The sequence below is a fragment of the Uloborus diversus genome, chromosome 9 (assembly GCF_026930045.1).
Source record: "Uloborus diversus isolate 005 chromosome 9, Udiv.v.3.1, whole genome shotgun sequence".
Classification (NCBI taxonomy): Eukaryota; Metazoa; Arthropoda; class Arachnida; order Araneae; family Uloboridae; genus Uloborus; species Uloborus diversus.
Window position 1 is genome coordinate 84,225,733 of NC_072739.1, and position 13,959 is coordinate 84,239,691.

General features: G+C 32.9%; 1 protein-coding gene across 1 annotated transcript in view; it reads left to right on the forward strand.

The window, feature by feature from the left end:
• The window catches only part of LOC129230352 (uncharacterized), a 93,931-nt gene that overhangs the window by 77,431 nt on the left and 2,541 nt on the right, over nucleotides 1-13,959 (forward strand). The window contains exons 4-7 of the mRNA XM_054864750.1: nucleotides 1,960-3,335; nucleotides 4,323-4,964; nucleotides 5,686-5,718; nucleotides 10,943-10,998. Coding sequence (XP_054720725.1) covers nucleotides 2,194-3,335; nucleotides 4,323-4,964; nucleotides 5,686-5,718; nucleotides 10,943-10,998 — 1,873 coding nt within the window. The 5' untranslated portion in view covers nucleotides 1,960-2,193. The remainder of the gene's footprint in view (nucleotides 1-1,959; nucleotides 3,336-4,322; nucleotides 4,965-5,685; nucleotides 5,719-10,942; nucleotides 10,999-13,959) is intronic.

A 13,959-nucleotide genomic window follows, 5' to 3' on the forward strand; every position in this document is an offset into this window, starting at 1 on the left:
TGGATCTACTAGACTAAGGCTCCTTTTGGGCATTTCTCTTCCAGAATTTAAATTTCTTGAAGTTCATTTCGGTTTTATGTAGTGAGATTTTCTATCCAGACGAGAGGACGAAGTTTAGAAAACAATAATTCTCATGGGGGGGGGGGGGGGTATTTTATTTGTCAGGAAAAAAGAGCATTAGTTACATTTCACTACCTTAGTTCGCTTTGTATCATGAAAGCCAGAGCCTATCTCAACTTTTTATGGTGATTTTCGTATTAAACGAGGCAAAATTCTTCGGAAATAGCTATTTTTGAGCCGGGGGCATTTTGGTGTTGAGTAGTAGTTATTACAAACTTTAATGCTTGTTAAACAACAATTCAGATAATTGATATGTTTAGTAGCAAGATACGCATGTAAAGTAAGTAAGATGTACATTAGATTTGGGACATTATTCAGGGCCCGCGCTAAAGCTACATCAAGCCAAATGCCATAAAATTGTAAATTCGGTGAAACAAACACTCCTTTGGCAAATGTATTGGCGAACAGAAAATTATCCAAAATTTCCACAGAAAGAAAAAAATGCTCCTCTCAATCCTCAAAATTATGTTAAAGGATTGTTGAAAATTCTGCAAGAGAAAAAAAAACCCTTTTGAAAGATTGTCTTACTTAATTTAAGTGAATACTGCATTTTGAAAATAAGTAATTGATTGCATTTTATATTTAAAAAAAAAACTATACTTTACTCTGTGATTGAAGATCTGTAGAAAAGTAGTAAAATTTGTTACAGTAATCTCTCGGTAAAACTTTTAAAATTTAGCTAATACTTCCCAAATTTGGCTAATTTACTGGCTAATAATTTGAAATCCCTAGCACAGACTCGATCATTAAGGACAAAACATTGCTGTTCAAAATTAAAGCATCAATTATCGATACATCGCTAAATATATAAATATATGTATATATACATATATATATAAAATTAAGCAAACAGAATTTCGAATATTAAACAAATTATAAATAATTAATGATGATAAAAAGGAAATTTGCAAACAGCTATTAAGTAGGAAAAAATAAAGTATGAATCCAGAGCTCATCAGCCGTGGAGAATTCATTAATTATGGTCAAAAGACCAAAATTTTAACTATGAACTAAAAGAGAATGTTTAAGCTCCAGTACATGCAGTATAGAGTAACAATGGGCAAAAGCACCACTTGCTAAACTATAAACAATAAACTAGAGCTCAAACCTAAAACTAAAAGCAGGGGGTATGCGCAACCCATTGCTGCGTTGCGCATCTATGGGCTTTTGGTGTGGTCTTTTTCAATATTTTTCACTTTTATTATATATATATATATATATATATATATGTCGATGTTTTGAACCATCGAATTTTTTTAATCATCGTGAAAATATCTAAGTTAGAAAAACATTGATGATAAAAACATCGACCAAATTTTCTTTATCATTCTAAAATTTCCATTTTAATTATGCATTTTTAATGCGTAACATAACACGTGCAAACGTTTTAATGTACGCATTTTTTTTTAAAATTAAAATGCTAGAAGTCGTCATTTTTCAATTTTCCAAATGGTGAATTCCTCCGACATGTCATCCTTACAGCATCAAATGTATTTTTGTGCCTTTTGTGAGAAGTACTATGCTGCGAATTAAAGGAAAATTGTTATTTTTTGCTGCTTACATTTACAGAGAAATTTAAACACCCGTTTTTTATTGCATAAATATAAATTTTAAGCATACAGTATGTTAACAAGTCATTTTGTCCAGACAAAAAGTTACTTTTTGAAGTCTTACAGGGGAAACTTGATTTTTCTGAATGTATTAACTAGTTAGGATGATATTTCACTCATTTGTATATGTCTGATTGAAGGACACAGTGAATTTTTCTTTGTTAATGTTTGAACTGTTGAATACCCTTAACTACTATATATATTTGTTATTGTTTTGTTTCCATTTTAGGCTTTCTGCTGTCCAAAAGTGCCAAGGATCTCGATGACTTTTCTTTCTATTGCGAAGAAGAATTGACTGCTGCTTTTGAGGACATGCGCTTAAGGGAAGACTTTTTTGCGCGGACGTTTAATCAAATTGTGTTCAACGGTCAAATGTCTGGAGCTTCATCTAGTGAAATGGAATCACAAAAAGAAAGTGAAATGCTCAAGTTGTTCGGAGAGTTTTAATGGATGTCTGAGTGACATGCGTGATCTTATATCAAAATTGAAACACGATTTAGCTATGACTGTGAAACCTGATGCCTCTCATCGAAAGAAAACACAAACAAAAGTTCCGACTGAATCATCATCATCTGATGTAGCAGTTCAAACAGACTTGGAATCAGCTGAGGATGCCAGTGAGAAACTAAGAAAAGAAAACATTGAATATGTCAATGAGCTAAACCGAGTATGGAAAAGATATGAAAACCGAGGAGGTAAAATAAAATCGAAGAATGAGAGAAACTCTGAAGAGGAATCCTCTAATTATTCTTCCGGTAGCGATAACTCTTCATGTGAGAATTCTTCCGATGAAGATGATTCGGACGATGAGGAATCATCCTGCGAAGAGTCGTCAAATGAAGAATCCAGTGATGATACAGATAACGACACAGTTTCCTCGAATTCCACAGATTCCGATCAAAGTGAACCAGAGAAAGAACATAAACACTCAAAAAATATCCCTGGTGATACAAAGCTCAAAAACACAAAAGATAGTATCTCTACTAGAGATAAAAGATTGCCAAAATCGGAAAAAAAGAAAGAAAACAGCATTGCTTCGAAAAAGAGTTCTAATAGAAAAAGAGGTTATGACACAGTGAGAGACCCCTCACAACGTTATAGAAGGCCATATTATCCCAGGAGATCCGATCCAGAGTCTGTTAGACAGTTCAAAGGAAATTTTAAAGGTTTTATGAATGGGCTTGAAGTAAAATATTTACGAGGAAAAGAAAGTGAAGAAACGGTAAGAATAATTCAGGATATGATCATGAATTTTGTCGATAGACAGCGAAATCTGGATATGGGCTGCTTTACGGACCCAGAAGAGTACGATACGGATCCAGATGCGGCACCAACGGATTCGGAAGATGAATCAAATGAAGACAGTTCTGATGACGACAATGAGAAATCCCCAAATGAAGGTAGCAATGATGAAGTGAATGAGCTCCAAGAAGCCCGTTTGCAGCTTGACGAGAATAACAAGTACTTGGAGAAGGAAATTCAGCTCATGCAGAATCAAGATCTGCGGTTGTCTACACGCTTAGACTATGAACAGCACTATAAGTTCTACGAAGATCTAAGAAATGAATTGATAGCAAAGAAGTTTGATGTCAAGTATTCCCGCGAGTAAGTTGCTTTCAGACTTTGTAAGGGGAATACGCTTTGTATTTTATTAATCTATCAATTTTTTCTTCGTTTTCATGTGTATCGTTTAGTGTGATGACCATCATGCGCAGCATGGACCATATAAAAGCAATAGGAGAATCTTTTCCCCCTCCCCCGAAATGCATAGTAGCTCATCATTGTGCAATGTGTAGACCCCACTTCATCCGCCCTCAATAGTAGTATAGTTGGTGGTAGTGTTTTACGTTCTACTACTACTCACTACAGCTACCGACTGTCGTTTTTTTTCTTCTTTTTTCCTATTTTTACACTTATGTTTGTTTTTTTGTTAGATAAACACAATCAATCTTACAGTATGAATAGATGTTTCTTTTTTTTTTAAAGTCAATTAAAAAGGCCACGAGAAATAGAGATATTAAATAAATGCTATTTTAATAAGCGTTCATTCAAATTTTAAAATGCCTTCAGATTTGAACTTTATATGCAATAATAAAATTTTTACCGTATGAAAAATTAATTTTTAAAAACTAAAAAACCAAGAATTTAAATGCGTAGTGAAATTAGACGAAGGAAATATCCTCAGTACAGCACTAAACATTATAACTTGAATTTCAAGGTAAGATTTTTCTTCTTAATATAGGTTTTTAGGGAATATGTTTTAATATGTTTTAAAATAGGTTAGATTCAGCCCCCCATCCAAACCTTTCCATTAGCTTCTAAATTTTGAAGTTTGTTTGAAGATATATGAATTTTGTAGCAAAAACAAAAGAAAAGTTACGCCGAATTAAACTGCATAGAAAAATAAAATTAGAGAAATGTGTAGCAATGGTATAATAACATATATATATATATATATATATATATATATATATATATATATATATATATATATATATATATATATATATATATATATATATATATATAATTGTGTATAACCTGAGTTATGATATCTCTATTGCATTTTTTCAAAAACAATTTTCATTACAGAACAACTGAAGCGCATGACGATCGCATTTGGAAAAGCAGCTACCAATACGAAGATGTAGCCGAATGGTTGTTCCTTGCTAATAATCTACTAAATCCAGCCACTCCGCACTGTCTGGATGCTAAGTTGAAAGAATCGGAGGCTAAAGTTTTGAAATCCGAAATTTGGCTCGGCCGACTGAAGGAAAAATTGGCCATGGCTGAGTATCGGCTGAAAGTTCTGGAGGAGCTGTGCAAAACTAGGAACCACGAAGTAGTTCTTAGAATTCTCCAAATTGATCGTCAAATACGCAGAGTGGGACGATCTATGTGGCACGTGTACGACGCCATAGTAAGTCCCAAAGAGAAGGATACCAAGAACTTGAGCAAATTCGAGGTGAAAAGAATGGTTAAGATAGAAAAGAAAAGAAACCGTTACGTAAGCAAGCTTCTAATATGGCTGGAAAAAGAAAAGGATAGATTGCTGGATATGAGAAGGAACTTTAGGAGCAAACTCCGGGAATCGGACAGTATTGCTGTCTTCATAGAACAAGAAAAAAGTCAGCTGAAAGCACAGAAGAAGGACTTGGCCAGAAGAGCTGCCAATTTTACTGAATCTCGGAAGGATATGGAGGACATTAGAGCGGATTTTGAAGGCTACGTGACGTAAGTTGTCCTCTTTGTGTTTTTTCTCAAGACAAACCCATTCTTGGCGGAAATTATTCATGATATAAATGCCGTCCTTCATCGGCATCTGTATTATTCTTTCCGAATGGGGAAAAAAGCAATAAAAACTTATGTAAATTTCAAATTCAATGGTTAAATTAACTATGTCAAATAATGAATAATATTTATTTTATGAATATAAAATTCATTATATCGCTACTATATCAACGTGTAAGTTCAAAATTGGAGAGTGTGGACTTTCGCCGGTGATGGACTGGAAATATTTGGTTTTTCATCGATGTCTTTAATATGTGAATGTTGATATTCACCGGCCAATATTGACATTTTTCAGATTTTGGACATTTATATTAACTTATTGTCACCTCCAAGCAACAGTAATTACTTTCACTCCTGGAATTAGATATCTTACTGTTACTCTGAGGTGACGATATGTGTATACTAGTAAAAATTTCAAAAAAAAAAAAAATATATATATATATATTAAAAAAAATTAATAACAATCATATACTTTTTATATATTTTTTTCGACTAAAAATGAAATAAATTGAAAAGAAAAACTTTTACTTCTGAAATAAAGTTTACATTTAGAAGGAAATACTATAAATAGTGCAATATTATTCAAACAACTATTTTGTTTAGTTCATTGTAGAATAGTTTTTGTGTTAATATTGTTGAATGAATTTTTATCTTTTGTTTTTAGAGAATACGAAGATTTAGACACAGAGACATCCGAGTAAGTAACAAGCAATTTCTTTCTTTCTCTTTCTTACTTTTTACTTCCTTTTACAAAAAAAGGAAGTATTGTATTCGCAAAAAATTTTCACTCAAAAATCGGCCTTAATTTCTATTTTGCTCACCCCCAAATGAATGTTGAGTTTTCTTTTCGACCCGACCACACTTACATATGCACCTAAGAACGTATAGACGCCCGAAATATCCGTTTTGACGTTTCCCGAGTTAATTACAACTAGTTTTCTCGTGACGTCTGTATGTACGTATGTGTGTGTATGTGCGTATATATGTCGCATATCTCAAGAACAGTATGTCCTAGAAAGTTGAAATTTGGTACTTAGACTCCTAGTAGGGTCTAGTTGTACACCTCTCCTTTTGGTTGCATTCGGGTGTTTCTAAAGGGGTCTTTTGCCCCTTTTTCGGGGGGAAATCATTGTTCATTTCGATGCAAACTCAAGTGGTGTTACAGTTTGGTGGACACTTGGCGATATATCGGCAGTCTTTTGGGCGCTAAGTTTTGTCGCCAACTTGGGGTCAAATTTGGCGATTTTTTTTTTAAAATCTGGTTTTAATGTGGCCATTGTTGGTGATATTTAGAGCGTTAACTCTTGAATCACATTAAAATTGCAATAATGGGGAAATAACATTAAATTGGTGTAAAAGGAAGTCATGTGATGCACACATCAGATCGTTTAAATTGAAACTTCGATAAATAGATCGATTGTTCTGAAATAATTGTGATTGGTTAAAAAAAAAAAAGCAAAAAAGCAAAATGATTATAAATTACGACTGATTTATTGTTTCTTCATTACTTTTTTGTCAATCACAGGTTATAAAAATAACTAACTTAATAAGTAAAACCTGGGGATAAATTTAGTACAAAAATCGAGTTACAAAGTTAGAGTGTCAACTTATGCACGAAGACAAATGTCGAACAAATTTTCCAGCACTCGAAAATCTGGTCATTTTTCAGCAACAGAACAAACCCTTTAACTTAACACCTCAGATGGAAAATACTGACACATTCTGGTATGATTTCGTACCATCTAACCATCAATTCCAAACCTAAAACTACTCTAAAAACTAATCGAAAGTTTCGGGAATGCTGAATTTTGGACATGAAAATTTTCTATATATTCACGGAAAATTCGCAACAAATCGAAATATTTTGAATAGATTGCGAAAAAATTCTAACTCCTCTTTAAAAATAAATAGTATGAAAATGAGTAATGTTAAATACTCAAAAGCAAAATATTGTTTTCATTGTTATTTCCGAAGAAATTCAGAAAATCACGAAAGTTACATTAGCGAAATTAAATCAGTTGGTGAATTCCAGGAAAAAGACGACATGACTCTTGAATTTTAAAACTTAATATTTTGTCACTTGCCGTATACCATTCTCTTTTCCCAAGTAGTTTGATGACTTCTAGAAGATCAAGGAATCAAGTTTTCTCTTTGTATTTTTACAGAACAAAAAATCTCTTTTTTTGTTACATACTGTAATTTCAATAAACTTGTTATCAGCATACAATGTTTAGGTTAACTTTTATCTTTTGAATGTCTAGTTAAACCTGTTGGTAAGTAATTTAAAATTTCTTTTTTTTTTCCAACCATGAAATAGGTTCATTACTAAGGTGACAATTTGATGTCCTTCCGTTACCAAAATACTAATCTCAGTTAGTTCATTAAGAACCTTTTGGGTATAGAAATTGTTTGTTTTATGCAAAGCAGAATTATGCCCCTCTTCAAGGAGGCATAGTTGTAATTTTAATGGATATTTAGTTTATATGATTTTAATGGTAACGGAAGGACATTTAGCTATAAGTTGATACAGGGTAAAATTTTAGAATGCTAGTATAAAACAAACTATTGTTTAAAGTTAGTAGTCACATTTAAAACATATATAAGTAATATTTGTTAAAATAATGAATGTTTTTTTTTTTTTTTTAATATATATTTTTTAATTTTAACAATGTTTTAGGATTTTATTTCTTGTATTGAAATTGATAAAAATCATGAAAACTGCACTTAAAAGTTCCTAAACATGTGAAAATCAATTTGGATGACATGTTTGTGATATGACAAGCCAATTTAAGCAAAAGGAGTTGCTCCCGAACTTGATATTTATTTTGGAAGAATACAACATTGAAATTGCTTTCAGATTTGTTGCCACAAGTTACAAGAAATAATTGTTCAGAGCATTGGTTTAACTGTTAAACGTACTGCGAAGAGATCAGTAAGTTCAAAGATCACTTTTTAAAAAGATGGAGAAAAAAGGATCCAAAAGGATTCATTCTCATCCTGACACACAAAATATGCACTATTTGAATCGTGTAACAAGTTATGCTACTGAGTATAGTAAGTACTTCAACAAATCGAACGAGATTTCACTTCAAAGTCAACAGACTCTCGGTTATAAATAATGTTAAAAATGAAGATACTGCTGAATCAAAAACACCAAATCATAAGAATATGCTAAAGGATTCATTAACGTTTGGACAAGTTTTGTTAGTTGGATCGGAGGGGAAGAAATTAACAAAGAGCAATGTTGGGCAGGTACTTCATATAGAAGATGAAGGACTAGAAATAACTTGTTTGAGAATGCATAATAACGTGGGAATGATCTTCGTGTTTGCTGAGAAAGAAGATAAGGATTATGATAACATTATTGAGTACTTAAAGAATTCAGAATTGTAACAGATGGCTCAAGCATTAGATATCATTGTTTCAGACTGTTGTATTAGCTAAATAATTGTTTTAAATTGAAATTTTTAAAGTTTAACTGTTTTGAACTTCTTGTCCTTCCGTTACTGTCCTTTCGTTACCCTTAACAAATACATAATTTATGTACTTAAGATAATTATTTTTTAACACTAGGGGTGGAATTGTAATGAATGATCACTCCTGTATGTGCTCTAATTTTTATAGAATTTTTCCTTTTATAGTTTAGCTGAACTTTTGGGAAGAACATGATAGCGTGAAAACCATGTCGCAAAAATGTCCTTCCGTTTAAAAAAAGTTACTAACAAAAAATTCTCGGTTTTGGCTTTTTTAGCAATTTACTATGATGCGTATAAAAGTCTATGCATCAGTTTTTGAAAAAATATATGTATTTTTATATGCTCACAGACAGAAATACATCGAGTTTTTTTTGTAAAACTGTCCTTTCGTTGCCGCTGGAATTCACCAGTTACAAAAATCGTAATCGTAAAAACAAAACATATGTTAATGCGAAATAAATGACGTTGTGCAGAAAAGTAAGATAAAACGTGCTGATGTGTGCTTCCTTTTACGCCACGACTTCCTTTTACGCAATTTAATGATAGTAGTACCTTAGAGTAAGCAAAGTAGCACTTTAAATATTTTTACCCAAAGTTTGTTGCGAGCTGAAGCAAAGAAACGTTTTATACAGATTAATTTTCCTAATATTGGACATTTTAATGTAATTCAATAATTAACTGTCAAAATATCACCAAAAGTGGCCAAAATAAAACCAGATAAAAAAACGCCAAATTTGTCGCCAAGTTGGCGACAAAACTTTTGCGATCTATCGCCAAGTGTCTGCCAAATTATAACACCACTTGAGTTTGCATTGAAATTAACAATGATTTCCCCCAACAAAGTTGTAAAAGACCCCCTTTGGGACATCCGAATGCAACCAAAAGGAGAGGTGCAAAACTAAACCTCACAAGGAGTCTACGTCCCAAATTTCAACTTTCTAGGACTTACCGTTTTTGTGAGATAGATACGCTTATACACATAAGCCTATACATACGTACATACGGACGTCACGAGAAAACTCGTTTTTAATTCGTTAATTCGGGTATCGTCAAAATGGATATTTCGGGCGTCTATACGTTCTTAGGCATACACGTGTAGTCGGGTCGAAAAAAACCTCAATATTCACTTGGCAGCGAGCAAAATGGAAATTAAGACCGATTTTTTAATTTTTTTTTTTTTTTGCAAATACAGTACTTCCTTAACTTCGTAAAAGGAAGTAAAATAACAATTTTGTACAGTAAAACGTCGTTATTTTAAGTTTTAATAAAATGCCAATGAGCTTTGATCGGAATGGGATGGACTGCATTGGCATTTTTTAAAAATGTTAATATCTAATGCGAAACAGATAAACGATAATTCGTTCCCTTTTTATGTGACAATTTTAAAGAAAATTGTATATCTGGTCGTGCACCTAACTAACGATCTTTGCAGAATAAACGATGGCACTCACTCAGTAGATCAGAAGATAAACGTATTTCAAGTTCATAACAATAGTAAAAGATTCCAATGAATTCAGTGGCGGAGGGGGTCGTTTTGAAGTGGAGAAGTGAGGGAGTACCGTTGAAAAGATCTTAGTTTCTTTTTTTTTTCACGTGCCAAAAGATATGACGCTACTAAACGAAGCTTCCAAGATGAAGAAAATTCAGACCGGGTGCTGCGAATGGTCGGCATAACGTTCTTCGTTATTCTACAGTGAGTTGCCAAGTTAATGTGGGCACTACCCAGTCCTCATATTTTTGTCAAGAGAAATGATTAAAAATAAAGTAAAGAAATGATTTTAAAAAGTGTAGAAATATTATAAAAAATTACGGTGTTCTACATCAATATTTGGTCACGTTTCTTGTGGTCCACTTTTAAGACTTTAGTTCCTCTCTGGGATTGCTTTCTGCTCAATATTTTGCACATTCCGTTATCTAGGAACGGAGATAAAATTTATTTCTTAGGTTTTCGATTCATTAGCGTTTAGCTGTTATTATTTCCTTGGAAATTTGACGCTTCGCTACTACTTACAAAGTTTCAATTGGAGTCATATCAGAAGAATTACTTAGCTGGAAAATACTGGTATGTTGTTTTCTATTAACTGTATTATAATATTTCTGGCTTTATTCGAGTATTCAGGATTTACACTCTATTGATCTTGCAGTATGGTTCCTTTAATGACGTGACGACTTCCAACTCTCTTGTAACTGATTGAAGACATCCCACGATAACTCTAAATCGGATGCAACCCTTCAACAATCAATCCCTTTTTCAATCCCTTTCAACAGTGAGATCAGGAGGCTACTTTTCCCAAGAGAGTCGCCTAATAAAACTTTTCTTGTCTGTCGCAGTTCTCAATGCAAATTCGTCTGAAAAACACACCTGAAATCAAAATTTTTAATGCTTGAAAAATAAGTCAAATAGGAATAAAAATGAAAATAATCTTTTAATATTCTTTATTCCAGCATTCAAACATTGATCGATGATCTCAAGTCCCAGCCAGTTTTACTTCATATCATCAGTAAGTTGTTTTTTTTTACACGACGAGGCTCCAAAATTTTTTCTTTTACCACTCATCTTTGGTTAGTTTTTTCCAAAACAACAAATCCAATTCTTGAGCCAATTTCGTTTCCCTTGCTACATTTTTATCAACATAAAAAAATATTTGTTTCCAGCAATTCTGTCAGAGCCTGCCTCAGTTACCTTTTTGTTTTGTGGAACCTATCAAATTCTCATTAAATTACGTTTAATTTAGTTGACAACTGATATGGAAACACCTGAAAAAATGCTATCTTTCATTGCGCAACTATCTTTTCTATTACTATCTTTCATTAGGCAACTATCTTTACTATTACTATCTTTCATTAGGAAACTATCTTTACTATTACTATCTTCCATTAGCCAAATATCTTTACTGTTACTATCTTTCATTAGGCAACTATCTTTACTATTACTATCTTTCATTCACTGTAAAAAAAAAGTTACTTATTATTTCCGTGTAATGTTTCGGGATTTCACTGGTTTTTATCCACTTCCTGAGAAAATCAAGTATCATTGTTAAAAAATTTCTTCATGAATTTCTCAATGATTTGCTACAAGTTGCACGAATGCAGACGACTTCTCACTATGCTGAAAAATATTTTTAGCTCCCAGTTTAAAGATTAACTGAACGTATTTATTAAGTGCATTGGCTTCAGTTCGATGTTCGATGGCGGCACATCCAGACTGATGAAACTCCCACAAGGGAGTGAAAAGTCTCTGGATTCCGTATCTTTGCAACAGTGGCAGGTGAGACACATTCTTGATTTACTTGCAATTCTGTCGCAGGTTTGGCTATGTTTGCAATAATGCTTTTAGAACTTCCTTCATTAATTAGGATGGTGCCAAGGTATTATATCATACCTACTTAAGTTTACTCTGAAGGTTCCTGAGACACGACTGGAGGGCTTTAAACGGGAAGTATTATGAATTCGTCAGAAAGCTTCCAGGATAAATTCAGAAAATTTACTGAATTTTAGCGGAAAACATTCCTGTTTTTCGATATGCTACTGACAGAAATTGGGCACATCAGCTGCCCATTATTTTCCAGGAACGTGTCTGAATCGTTTTTACAGTGTCTTGCAACTATCATTACTATTAGTATCGTTCATTAGGCAACTATCTTTACTATTACTATCTTTCATCACACAGCTATCTTTCATCTGCAATTGAAGCGTTTTATATATGATTGTTTCCTTCTCGAAAGATCTGCACCTCGATCTATAACTGTACAGCAACCAAATAAAAGTATACTAGGAAAAAATGTATTTTTCTAAGGAAAGCTTCTTATTGGTATACCCTTTGAGTCATAGTACCTTCATTGGACGTTCAGCTTGGTTGAGTACGTTCAGCCGATTTACTCAGTGGCTGCAACAGAATCCACCTGCCTTCTGCCTGTCTCAGCTCAGTAATGTTATGTTCTGTGCCACAAAGAATTAGTTGTTGAAATTGAAACCTGTCGCAAGACCGGCATGCTGCACAAATATAATGGTCGAATTGATAATACCGTGATTTATAAATTTGTCGAATAATGATACTGAATTCAAAAACAATATTAGTTCAAGCAAATTGACATACAAACTAAAAATGGATAATGATTCACATAAAATAAAATTTATTTATGTAGAAAAATATAGAGTTGCATCATTTGAACAACTTGGGATTATGTGAAATGAATGTAAACTGTAAAATGCTAGAATTATAAAATTGTCCACATTTATCTGGCAACCCACTGCAGATTGTGGAGAATAGGAACCGGGGCATTATGTTTAAAGACCAAGTTTGAGTGAGTTTGCCCCTTTCAAGAGAAAATTTTTCCCTTTGTGATCAAATATTGCCTAACTCAAAAGGGTCAAAAAACATGGAGAAATGCAACGGGAAAATGGCAGGGCGAAGCAAAAGTTGCAATAAAAAGTAGCAAGACCTCCTAACATGCCTGATAAAACACGATAGCAATAATTACGACTTAGTGTTTGCATATATTATGGCAAAATTCTATTATGTGTGTAGGCGTAATATATATAACTTTCTTATCTACTAGTAACTGTATATAAGCAATGAAATTTAATCTGACCTATTCTGAATTTATACAGAGGGGATACGTTCCAAGACCTCTCCCGTAAGTCGAAATTTCGCGTTGTGGAAAAGGGTATGTGTAAAAACTTTTATAAACATAACCAATCATTTTAGACACTTAAAACCTTTTCTTAATTATACATTACTGTTTCTTACATAAAGAATTGAATTTTTATTTGCATTAAAAAAAAAACGTTTTATCCAACATAAAATACTGCTATGATGCACAAAAACAATGATCAGTGGGAAAGAAAGACCTAAAATAAACCAGTATCGTACGTATAGCATGTAGTAAGGAAAACAAATGCCCTTCAGTTGTACTGTACAGTTGATTCAGTAATGATACTTATAACTTAAAAAAAAGTGAAAATGATGATGATTTATGCTGCGTGATCAAACCGTTATTCTAATATATTTTAAAATACAGTTGCTTCATTGGTTCTTCTATAAAGTCTCCATCTATGGCATTACCCCTCTTCCTGATTTCTGTAATTTTCAATAACGAGCAGCTTCCATTTTCATATTTTTTGCATTTTGCTTGGACACTATTACTCGGTGAACTTTTATGGATTTCTTTTTCTTGACTTTTAATTGTACGTATGGAAGATTCACTCATACCGTCATACCTAATTGTTGTGCTACCCTTCGAAGCTTTTTTTGGTTCAGCTTCAGCTTTTCGAGAAGCTTTACCTTTTTTTTTAATTGTCAGAAACGTTCTCTTTTTCTTTCTATCTTCACCAACTGAAGCTTAAACAGCGCTTTCAGGTGTCGTTATATTTCGTTAACTTTCGCATTTAGAATGAAAAAAAATAATGGAAAATGAGAAGTAGTTATTCGTATAAGCGATAAAAGACTAGTACGGTGTGGG